This window comes from Spinacia oleracea, chromosome 4 (genome assembly GCF_020520425.1).
Source record: "Spinacia oleracea cultivar Varoflay chromosome 4, BTI_SOV_V1, whole genome shotgun sequence".
Classification (NCBI taxonomy): Eukaryota; Viridiplantae; Streptophyta; class Magnoliopsida; order Caryophyllales; family Amaranthaceae; genus Spinacia; species Spinacia oleracea.
This window is the reverse complement of record NC_079490.1, coordinates 8,834,948-8,847,305: the sequence shown is the minus strand read 5'-3', so window position 1 is coordinate 8,847,305 and position 12,358 is coordinate 8,834,948. Positions and strand designations below refer to the sequence as shown.

General features: G+C 34.8%; 1 protein-coding gene across 7 annotated transcripts; it reads left to right on the top strand.

Moving 5' to 3' along the window:
• The first annotated feature begins 2,670 nt into the window (after window positions 1–2,670).
• Window positions 2,671–11,015, top strand: LOC110794359 (uncharacterized). 7 transcript variants are annotated; one of them, XM_056827405.1, is made up of 12 exons: window positions 2,671–2,918; window positions 3,293–3,445; window positions 3,743–3,859; window positions 3,972–4,105; window positions 4,670–4,752; window positions 4,870–4,970; window positions 5,089–5,122; window positions 5,308–5,474; window positions 5,570–5,672; window positions 7,473–7,583; window positions 8,815–10,651; window positions 10,739–11,015. In XM_056827405.1, the coding sequence occupies exons 11-12, from the start codon at window positions 8,845–8,847 to the stop codon at window positions 10,801–10,803; spliced, it is 1,872 nt and encodes a 623-aa protein (XP_056683383.1). In that variant the 5' UTR covers window positions 2,671–2,918; window positions 3,293–3,445; window positions 3,743–3,859; window positions 3,972–4,105; window positions 4,670–4,752; window positions 4,870–4,970; window positions 5,089–5,122; window positions 5,308–5,474; window positions 5,570–5,672; window positions 7,473–7,583; window positions 8,815–8,844; the 3' UTR covers window positions 10,804–11,015. The 7 variants fall into 7 exon arrangements, with proteins under 7 accessions (XP_056683383.1, XP_056683384.1, XP_056683379.1 ...); XM_056827406.1 differs by having other exon boundaries at window positions 8,812–10,651; XM_056827401.1 differs by having other exon boundaries at window positions 5,376–5,474; window positions 8,815–11,015.
• Window positions 11,016–12,358: the final 1,343 nt, after the last annotated feature.

Below are 12,358 nucleotides of genomic sequence, written 5' to 3'. Positions count from 1 at the left end.
TAAATAATCCATTATACCATGAACACATCCTTTATCCTATATAATATATGTATTTGTACATCATGTCGATTGGAATAAGATTCATAACGGTTAGTTTCTCTCTTCCTCTTTCTCCTTTTCTCTCTATTTTCATAACACGTTATCAGCACCATTGTTTTACGCGGTAATTAGAATTAGATCTCAACAACAATCAAAAGGTACGCAAATACTTAATTGTTGTTAATTATTTATTATATTGTTAGTAATAAATTTATACAGTGTACATGAATTATTATATTGTGACGAGTGTGTTGAAATTAGTCAGTTTGTGATATTTGCGTAGTATTATGTCTTGTATTATGCGTAATACCATAAATTTATCACCATGAATTTGTGTCATTACTACATACTGAGTATCATGTTTTAATATTACACTCTGTTTGAATTGTAATTTTGTATTCTACCAAAACTCTTAAGTTACTTTTGAATTTTGCGAATTAGAAATTACGAATAATATCTTTGTGTTTACAAAGTTCCATTCATGCATTGTAGTACTCGCTAATGTCTAAGAAGCAGTTTGGCCCACGTTTTGGGGCCCACAAACCAAAAAGTCCATACTTTAATTCTCTAGTTCCTTAACAAGTCAACCCAATTGACTCGATTATTGAAATCGTGTCCGACCTCAAAGTACTCGACCACCTATCTATCACTATATACTAAAAGAGACACCAGGAATGACACGTGTCATTTTCTGGTACGATTTTTTCCCGCCAAAATGTTTTTTTTTTACTTTAAAATAAATAAATTACATTATGTTTTTTTTAAGGAAACTAAGATAAAAATATATTTTAATTACCATAGATGTGTACTGCATAATACTTCCTCCGTTCATTTTTACTCGCAACGTTTGTTACTTTCACGCATGCCAATGCATAACTTGATTATTAATATCTTTAATTCTTTTTAAGCAAAAATTTTAAAAATTTAATATTTTGAAAGTACACATTAAGACGAATCTAACAAGATCCCACAAGACTATGTTTTATCTTATGTATAAATACCAATAATGGTCAAAGTATATACAAAACACAAACGTTGCGAGTATTTAAAATCGGAGGAAGTATATTATTGGAGGAAAGCTAAATCAATATTATTTTTTCCTTTTATGATATAATTTTATTTATGTATTATTATAACTTTTTAATCTGATAAGAAATATAAAAAATATTGATAAATGAACTTCTAATGTTAGTCTACTATTAATAATATAATACATGGTAACTGGTAAGTAAGAATGTTAATTAAAATAATAATACATGGTAAGTAGACTAACATATAAGTTTATTTATCAAGATTTTACTCAATTCAAAATATGTTGTATTTGACTAACTCGGTTATGCTCGGGTCTTTTCGAAAATTAGTCTTGAGTCATTCGGGTTTGGTTAACGTTGTTAGATCGTTCTACATACAAGTACATGCACGACTATAATTTTTAACTTTGTATAGTAATATGCAAATTTAGTTCATTTGAATATTTTTTTACACAACTTTGAATTTATACTTTTTCATATATCCTTTTTACTTTCATGTTTCCTAATATCACAAGTCTTTTAGTTACTATTAAAATAATAAATAGTTTTAGTAATAGTTGTGCGTTGCACGGGCCCTAAACTAGTACGCAATAATAAATTGTGTTTACTTTCATGTTTCCTAATAAATTGTTTTAGTAACATGTTCAAAACCTTAGGTATTGTTTGCTTGATATTCTAATTCATGTGAAGTCTCATTTCCTAGGAAGTAAAGTGTAAGGAGGTTGTTTGCTTGACATGCGGAACATCCTAGAAGTAGGTAGTTATACTTCCCATGCTCAACCAAACAAGAATGTTCAATTCATAGAAAGTTAAAATATATGGGAATTGCAAATACAAGGTAAATATAACTTCCCAAATGCAACCAAACGTCAACTTAAAATGATGCATGTTTGTTTAGCAATGCACTCTCATCTTCGGGAATTAGTTGTGACATTGTCCCAGCCTCTTACAATTAAAGATATGACATGATTTTACGAAAGACCTTTATTAATTGTTAATTGTAACATTGGAAAACATGATCTTGTTATCAACTACAGTAAAATAATGCGCGCGACTATTTAATTCTGATGGGATAAAGCATTTTGTTTGTTTTATTGGTGAAGAAAGGTACATTTGATCCATTACTCACCTTCCAATAGTGGTCTTAATTTTAAGTTGCAAGATTTTCTGTGTAGTCTGTGCTAGATTTGTTTTATTCCGTATTTGTTTTACCTTACTGAATAATTAGTTGATTGGACAATCCAATTGCACTCTGAAAATTCAAGCATCCTACTGCCAAAAGAGTAAAGTGCGGAAAATGATTAATAATTATGAACTCTCTTTGCGTTTTAAGCTTGTAAATTCAATCAATCTTTGATTTGTTGGTGTCACTTGCGCATACAAAAAGATCAAACATCATGTGATTTTAAATAAGTGGTAGTATTTGTTTTCAGGTGGTATTCCGTATTAAAATTCACATTCTATAGTGATCAATAGTGTTACATACTTCCTCCATTCTTATTTACATGACACAATTTGGTTTTGGACTCTATTCATACAAGCTCATTCGCCGCCCTACCCTTCTACCATTATCTGAAAATCACGGACATCTGTCTATTTTTTTTTGTCAACCCCCCTTTCTATCTCTATCTCTTTCTTCGTTTTTCTGCTTTCCTCTCCTCTCATCCCATGGCGTTAATACCTCCGCCCTCCTCTTCATGGCGATGGTACCTCCGCCAGTCTGCCCTCTTTTCTCCTGTTTATCTTCTTCGACATCAGAGTAATCGCTCACCACCACTCCTCTTCCTTTTTGATGGTGCTTAAAGACTAAAATATGGTATCATCGTCACCATGAATCTCCCTTGCAAGGTAAAATTAGGTGTTTTGGGGATTTTTTGTGCTTGTATTGGTCGTTTTTGGGTTTGATTTCTTTGATTCTTTTAGAGATTTCACTTGAAAATAGTATTAGCATGACATTGAATAATTTTACGGTGCTTGTATCTCTAATTTTAGGGGTTCAGTGACGTTGCTTTGCATTTTTAACGATTGCTTCGATTTCTGATTTGTTTCTCTAATAATATTGTTAGGGATTTTGTTTTATAAATTTATGAAATTGGATTTGTATGTTTGGGTTTTTTCTTCAATGCATATTCACCACTATCTCGTTATCTTTGTCAGGTTTCAATTTCAGTTTCAGTTTCATTTTTTTCACTTCATGATATGTAACTGTACACCCACCTCAGGTTTCTAAGTTTTCGTACCTTCATAAGTCTCCCTGGAAGGAATGGATTGAGGATTTCGGATGCTAATGCGAGCACACTAGAATAGAAGTTGGATGGATGAGATCAGAAATCCCTGGAATGGGTGGAATGAAAAACAGGATGTTTCCTAGAAAGGTAAGTTTTTTATTTTATTTTCTCAAATTCTTTGCTGATTCTCAATTGTCAAATTACAAAGTTTAAAAGAAATATTAGCAATGAAAATGTTGTATAACTGAACAGGTAATTTGTAAAGTTAATCGTCTAAGTTAGTAAGATTTGATGTCAAAAGTCAATTATAGCTCATTACTTTTAAATAGATGGTGATGTTATATTGTAGTGGACATGCCTCTAAGTAATAGCAGATATTTAGCTGAGTGTGAATGTTTGATGTACTCATTAGTATGGCATTTTGATATGTATGCTTACCTGCAGAAACCTGGAGCATTAGATGAATGATATGAGTAGAATATAACAATTCGGAATCTTATAAATCATGTGTGCTGGTCTATCAGGAGTTTTGTAAGCATAAGCACTCACTGCAGCCTGCAGGTGAATTCACTAAGTTTTGTTTTCTTTCCTAGAATCTGTTATATACGCACAAACCCTAGAAACAATAGCAAATTTGGATATTCCTCTCCTAAAATTTCATTCTCATTTGCAGAGGGGAAGGAATATTCATTAAAGGTTGATGTCATTAGCGGGAGTCTGTGGTTCTTGGTTAAATGTCTCTGAAATGGAGAGAAGGGAGCCTTGATAGTGTGCTGATATGTTCTATGTTTACGATTCCGTGATCTGGTTAGTTGATTTCATCTGTCCATTGTGTGTATGTTGTATTGCTTATTTGTTTCTTTACTTCTTTTATATATATATATATATATATATATATATATATATATATATATATATATATATATAAAACTTTTGTTCTGTTTCCTTGCATTTTTAAATATATGGTTTGCCGTTTAAAACTTAGCTTTAAGTTGACTGTTTAGGATTGCAAGTGGCATTTTGTGCTTCGAACTCATTTTCGAAAGCCAACAAGTATCTCAGAGAGCTCATTCTACCTATGTTTAATTTTTATTTTCTTTGCGAATTCCTGTCGTCTGTTTAAAAGTAGTGTACTTTATTCGAGTATTATGTTGTAGGGTTAGGCTTTCAAACTTTGTATTTTGTCATTTGGGACTCTAGGATTTATTTTACTATAGTTGGTTTAAATGCACGATAATTTGCTGGGTTTAGGAAAATGAGGATGGTTGTTGCTTGCTTTAATAGAATTTGATCTCTTTTGATTGCTGGTTGATTTTCTACTGACCTAATGCCTCAAAATTGTCTCCCTTGAAATTACATGGTTGGCTGTAGGTATGCTCGTCAAGAGACATGTTGATGGATCACTAGCATTCTAGGACTACAACATAGAACTGGAGGATCACAGAGGGCAGAAGGTTAAACTGGATTCTGAGTCTGTGCTTGCTTATTACAAGTGTTACTTTCTGCACTAACTGGTGCTCCTGAATCTCTTCAGTTTTAGATGTTGACATTCAACCACATGTGCCTTACAGGTTAAATTTGACTGAGCAATAATGATGGGTCTGCATATAAAAAGAGGAAAAAACTAATGAGAAAAAAAGAGTACAAATTAGAGGTGCTTCTAATGGGAGAGGTTAGTGGTACCATGTCTTTGAAAGGAAGAAATTATTTTGTCAAATGAAATTCTATTTTTCTCGTTATATTTGTTTCTACTTATGATGTTCTAACATGATATCTATTATGTTTTCCAGGGGGTCTTTCTCTCTTGATACGAAATTCATAGAGGTATTACTTATTCCTTTTCTTTATGAGCTTCTGGTAAGTTGGTGTCTTATAGTGGTGAATATTGCTATCGACTGGTGTCGTATAGTGATGTATATTGCTTATCTGGGTGTATCTGGTCAACTGCTTTCTTCTTGCTCTCTTGCATATGGTTATATGATTTCTAATTCATTGGTTTATATTGACAGTGCATTGATAATATTACGATCTTTCAATTTGACATGGTGTGGTGACATCAACTTCTTTCAATCTAAAGGGCATCTTGCAAAATCTAGAAGAGTATTGAACATTCTCACGGAAAATTTGTCTCTCGTGCAAGAGAGCTTAACAACAGCCATAGCCTAGATATGTCATTGTAGGTCACATTCTTCTTTTTTCTTATTTTGTTGTATCTAAGAAGCCGGGAAAGCAGACCGGTGCATAACTTCTTTTTTTTTGGGTTCCTCCTAGATATTTGAGGTTGGAGCTATTGGAAGGTGTGGCAGCATTTCACTGTGGCAAATTCGACAAATGCAGAGAAGCTTTGACATTTGCCAAAGTAAGGTTCGATAAGGTATGGAGAAGTTGGATTTATATTGTATTCTTCAAGATGAGCATCAGCAGGTTCTGTGTGAGACAAATTATTCATCATATCAGGCTTTGATCAATAGATTTTACATCAATTTCTTGCTTTACCTTTGTTTCTTTGCTCTATTTCTTTCCTTCTGTCCTGACTTTCGCATGTTACGTTGGATGTGTGGGCATACAAGAAAGGATCGTTTGAGGAATGAGATTATTAGGAAGAAAGTAGGGGTTGCACCGATTGAGTTTAAGATGATGGAAAATCTTTTAAGATGATTTGGGCATGTAAGCAGAAGATCAAGTTATGCCCCGGTTAGGAGGATAGAAGGGTGGCAAAGTGATAGAATTGCAAGGGGTAGGGGAAGACCTAAGAAAACTTGGAGGAAGGTGATTGAGCACGATATGAGTTTTCTTGGGACCGAGGAGCACATGACGTTGGATAGGACAGAGTGGAGGGAGAGAATATACATTGATGACTTCATTTGACTTATACAGCTTTCATGTTTCTGTCTATTTTTATTTTATTTTCTATTCTTATTTTAATTTTTTTTTATTTTTAAAATTCTTTAATTTTTTTTTTAATTTTTTTTTTTTTTTTTTTTAATTTCACATCCTATTTTGAAATGTACTTATTTTACTTATTCATTTATTTTAAACTTTACTTATTTTTATTATCTCTTACAATATTTCTTCTATAATGTATATACATTTTTCTCTTATCTTACTTTCATTAATTCCACTTTCTCTTCCTTGTTTTTTTTCTTTTTACTTCCTGCTCCTTTCTGGTTTGATTGGTGACAATTACGATCTCCTACGACGATTCATGTTAGCCGACCCCAAATCATTTTGGGACTAAGGCTTTGTTGTTGTTGTTGTTGTTGTTGTTGTTGTTTTGCTAGTTTGTTTATTTGTTGAACCTAGCCAATGGAATTGATAAACGTAAAAGTGTTTTTTACCTTTACGTGGTTATCTACATGGGATTGCCTTTTCCAGTATGGTAGTTTAATTGAGGAGGTGGATGGACATACTGCTATAATATATCATAGACTTCCATCTTGTCCGGTTGTATCTTTTATAATTTATTTGTTTAGGTTTGAGGGAGGCGGGGGGAACTAGAATGTAGGATTCTTGTGTAGATTCGAGCAGGAATCTTGTAGATCCTTTTTTTGGCTTTGGCTATGAGTGTGACGATTATCATACTGGTGTGTGTTAGGGGGGGGGGGGGGGGGGGGGGGGGGGGTGCTTAATAATATTTCTGTCAACTACAAAGAGTAGATATCACTTTTGTGGTTTAACATAGGCAGTTGGTATTATGTAGAACTCTTCATAAATATTCTGGTCCAAAAACTTGAATATTTCCATTTTAGTTTGTAGCACATTTTTAGTGGATCTTTATGTGACAGAAAGCTTGTTTGCCTCTCTACCGGCTAGGGTTAATGTGAAAGGATATGTAATATGGATCTTGGTAATCTGGGGGTTAGAATAATCTCATGATTTTGCTGTTGTTTATCTTTTAGTTTCTGGCCATCCATCATAGAGTTTAAATTGAAGGTCTCGTATGGGATATTAATTTTTAGACCAATGGGAAGTTGACTTATGAAAGGTAAATTACTTGTGTAAGACATTATTTAGTGAGGCCGTTGTATTGACATATTTGAGAACTGAACTTTGTGAGAACTTTCTCATCCTTCTCCGGGTGTGAGTTTGGAGTCTTTGAATTGATTGATTTAATGCTTTTCAAGCTCTCTTCTTCCACAATCTTAATGAGTGTTTTCTTCCTTTAATAATGCAGTTCACCTACAACTCAGCTTTGGAAACAGCTTCATGCAAGTAGTATTGATGGAGAAGCTATCTGAGGCTTAATTTCAGAACTGCAAGAGTGTTGATCGCAAATTGTGTACAGGTATGTTTGTAAAATGCAGCTAACATGTCTTGTAGGATTCCTGTTTATAAAACAAAAGTGTTGAATGTGGCTGAGGCACCTAACCCCAAATATTGGAGTCTCATTTAAAGCTGATGCATGCGAACGTTTCCATTTCACTCCAATGTTGTTGACATATATCATATATGTCAATGATTAGTATGAGAAATTGAGAAATATCAAGTTTCATTGTGATTAAGAACTTACTTAGCAATACTCTGAAAACAGCCGTGCCTTGCGGTTGATATTGAGGCAGGGCATCCTATCCAAATCAGCAGTACTGTTATAGAAGATTTACATGAGGAGAGTGAGCCTGAAGGAGATGAATGAAGAATAGATTGGGAACGAGGTAGCTAAGATGGGTTGTTGATAGGGGTTTTAGGTCAGTTTGGTTCCGGGTAGGGTCGAGTATGTATTAGCCATTAGGTACGAGTCTTATACTAGTCAATATTATCTGGTTGGGTTGGTTATCGGCTCCCAGCAATAGGGTTTTAAGCGGATCAGACTCCATTGGGCTGTTCGGTATCTGACAGCTTCATATATTGGGTAAGAAACTAACACTGGCATAGTGGCACACTGTAGCAGATAATACTGATCATCCATATAAAGGAACAGAAACGTACACGGTAACAATTGGACAAGAATGGAAAAAAGACCGTTTGGAAAAATTATTAACCACCTAGCACCGATAACTTTTACCGACTTCCTTGACGTTTTTTCACTTTTTTTTATGCCATTTTTTCAAAGTTGTTTAAGAAAAGCATTTGAGGTTATCAACATGATTTTTCGTTCTATTTACTTTAGTCTAATTTATAATATTGTTGTCTTAGTTGACAACCTTTAGTCGTTTTCTATTGTTTAGCAATAATTGACAATTAACAAAGACCCCAAGTCCCAACTAACCACACTATACAGACAACGGATCTTGTTTCTTATCTTCTAGGCAATTTGGCATAAAATAATTCTTATCAAAGTTGGTTACAACTGCTCCATAATCTTAAGTCTAAATGAGTACGTTATAAATAATTAAAAATGCATTACAAAGCATATAGAACTGTGCCAATTTGTGTTTCTGGTATGTTCACTCTTAACAACTCTGATTTTATTCAACTCTGATTTTATTCAATTGGATTTTATTCAATTTGTGTTTCTGTGTTTTGGTATTTTGTTTTCCAATTTATTACCTAATCTGCTGTTTTATTGAGACTAGCAGATCGAACAACCAAAAAACGGGGGCACGAAAATGGCAGCTTACACAATGAAGTCAGACAAGACTTTCCTTCGATGTTTGGACACAGGAGCGATCGAAGTATACGAGTTGGATAGTCCTTACCTATTTCCGGTAAAAGGGAAACAATGGAGTCACCTTGGAATCAGTATAGGGCCCGGCAACAAACATGAAGTGCTGAAGATCGGGGACAGAGATATCAGTGGTGATAATCTGCGGACCTTGATCAAAGATCTTTTCAACTCGCGACTGATTGTGAATCGTGAGGGACTTGGTTTCCTTGCGACTGCAGGGGTCACAGCTGTGATCTTGGAAGTGGATTACTACAGGCTGTTTGATCTCTTTGATTGGTCCAAGTACCAAGTCAATGCATCTCTCAACACTAAATGGGCTCGCAGCAACTTTATGGATGGCCGTCCCTTGGATATATTAGGGAGCAATCAAGGGAATGGCAAGCACGATGACAAAAAGAAATTAAGTGACAAGGAGAAGGAGTTGGAGAACGTGAAGCTTAAGCATAAAAAGGAGCTAGAAGAGGTGAAGCTTACACATAAACAAGCGCTAGAGGATGTGAAGCTTAAACTTAAAGAGGAGTTAGAGAAAGTGAAGCGTAAGAATGAGGAAGAAAGGAAGGAGAAGGAGGAGAAGATAGATAACATGAAGGAGGTGTTGACGATAGCGGAGGAAGAGTTGAAGGACAGACAAGAGAAGATTAAGAAATTGAAAGAGGAGGTGGCGCGTGTAAAGCAGGAAGAATTGAAGAAGAAACAAGATGAGGTAGACAAATTGAAAGAGGAGTTGGAGACAATAGAGCGTAAAAATTTGGAGGAATCAAAGAGGAAAGAAAATAAGATAGAGAAATTGAGAGAGGAGTTGGATGAGACAGAGCGTAGGAAGCGAATAGAGTTGAAGGATAAAGAAGATGAGATAAACGAACTGATAGAGAAGTTGGAGCGTAAAAAGGAAACAGAAGAATTGAAAGAAGCGGCGGAGGAGTCAAAGAGGAAACAAAATAAGATAGAGAAATTGAGAGAGGAGTTGGATGAGGCAGAGCGTAGGAAGCGAATAGAGTTGAGGGATAAAGAAGATGAGATAAACGAACTGATAGAGAAGTTGGAGCGTAAAAGGGAAACAGAAGAATTGAAAGAAGCGTTGGAGGAATCAAAGAGGAAACAAAATAAGATAGAGAAATTGAGAGAGGAGTTGGATGAGGCAGAGCGTAGGAAGCGATTAGAGTTGAAGGATAAAGAAGATGAGATAAACGAACTGATAGAGAAGTTGGATCGTAAAAGAGAAACAGAAAAATCGAAAGAAGCGTTGGAGGAAGCAGAACGTAGAAAACAGAAAGAGTTGAAGAAGAAACAGGATGAGATTGATGAACTAAAGAAAAAGCACAAGGCGGAATTAGAGGCAAAGAATGGAGAAAATATGGTTTTGGAAGAGGAGTTGAAATTACATGTATTTCTAAGGAGTGGTTTCACAAAATCATATTTATTTTTTAATAGGCTGATGAAACACATGGTGACCAACTTGCCATCTTCAAAATTGAGCATCATACCTGAAAGATCAGCTAAAGAACACACTAAACCGGTAGCCGAGGGGATTGTTCCAATCATGCCAATAGGGCCAATACTCGACTCAGTATCAAATTTTCCTAGTCAAAAAATTTATTGCGAAGAATCGTTTTACGGTACTTACAACGATTATGACTTGGATAATTGGCAGGTTGTTCGAGTAGCGCATACTATACAGGCGGGTAATCGATTATATACATTAGCGTTTTACAACGGGAAAAAGTTTCGTAACAGTAATGGATTCAACAGTAAGTATCACTATTTCATTCCATGTCATGCTGAGTACCTTTCACACTATAACAGTAATGTAGGTTCTGTTTGTGTATGCAATATAGTTGGGGTTGGCGCAAGATATAGTATTGTGTGCTTTGATACAAGTGGGAGTGAGCTATACCCATGATTTGCATGTTCTTATGGTATGTACACCACTGAGTACTGACTGATGACTTCTGTATTTGTATATATTTAAATAAAATTGTAAAAGAGAGCTATGAATATAATCCCTTCTACTTGTAATATATAGAACAACTTATATTGTATCCCCTGTTTTATTTTCTTTGATGAACAATCTATTCTGGAATGAAATATTGGGGATCAATAATCTTTCTGAGATGATGTTTCTTACGATCAAAACTCATACAAGTTTAGAATTTACCCTTTCTTCCTTTTTAACATTTCTGTAGTTGTTACTTATAACTCAGAGTAGTATGTTGGCTGATTCACATCATTGACTGTACAGGTGCATTAGTTGGTTGTTTCTTTGAGATAGTAATATTGTTACAGATCGTCACAAAGAAAATTCTGCATTTTATGGTAATTCATCTTAGTTGGAGTCTGACATTTTACTTCGGCCATTGCCAAAACACCCTCTTGCCACTATCCTCTATGATGTGTTAAAACCACTGTTACCTGATTTGCTAGTATGGGGATGGTACAGGTACGCCATTCGTTACCTAATTTGCTAAAATAAGATCAAAAGTGAACCATTTTCATGTTATAATCCGGTTTTTTGGTTCGCGGCTTGTGGGGGTGATTAGAGAATTATGTAACATTGGTTAAAACTCAAATGAATTTATCAGCAAACCTGTAGTTTTCATCTCGAGTTAATGTTCTTGGAAAAAGATATTTTACGAACTAGTTAGAATCAAATAATAATGCTTGAACTAGTGAAAACAAGCTCAAGTTGATCAACAAATCAGATGACACCTCAGATATTCCTGTCATGGAAGTTGTTAAAAAGGTTTTGGTACAATTCTTAAGTGTAGACTGTTGATATTTTGGTTTCCAATTTTTCATAAGCTGTAATTTCCATCTGTTTGATATCTCTTCCTATCATGGAGGTTGTTAAAAAGGTTTTTCATGAATGCACCAAGCATATTGAGATCGATTTTCATTCAGACATTCAGTTTGGGATACCGTAACATAAGGGATTATTGCACCATCATATGTCGATACAACATCACAATTGGCTGATATTTTTTACTAAAGTACTAGACAAGAAAACAACTTGATTACTTGTTGTCCAAATTGGACATTCTTGATTCTTACCATGCTCCAACTTGAGGGGTGTTACTAGAGTTTGTGTTTATGTTAGCCTAGATTTCTAGCACATGCGTTAATTAAGTTACTTTGGTCTACCTAGGTCTAGAATGGAAAACGAAGGCCTTTTTTGCGGAATTGACTTCTTGGCCATAACGGCATGCCTCAATCCGTGGACTATGGACCATGGTGCACATAGAGCATGGTGCACCATGTACACAAAAAGAACATATCAATTTACGATATTGTAATTGTACCTGTTTGTTATATTTTTTTGTTGCCTATTTTTTTTATGTAAAGACGAAGAAACTAATTCACGCCGGTCAGCCATACGGCGGTGAATTCGTTCCCGGGGGCGGGTCATATGTATAGAACGAACTGGGGCATTGGGCATTTTTTCTAAAGTTACAAAATGA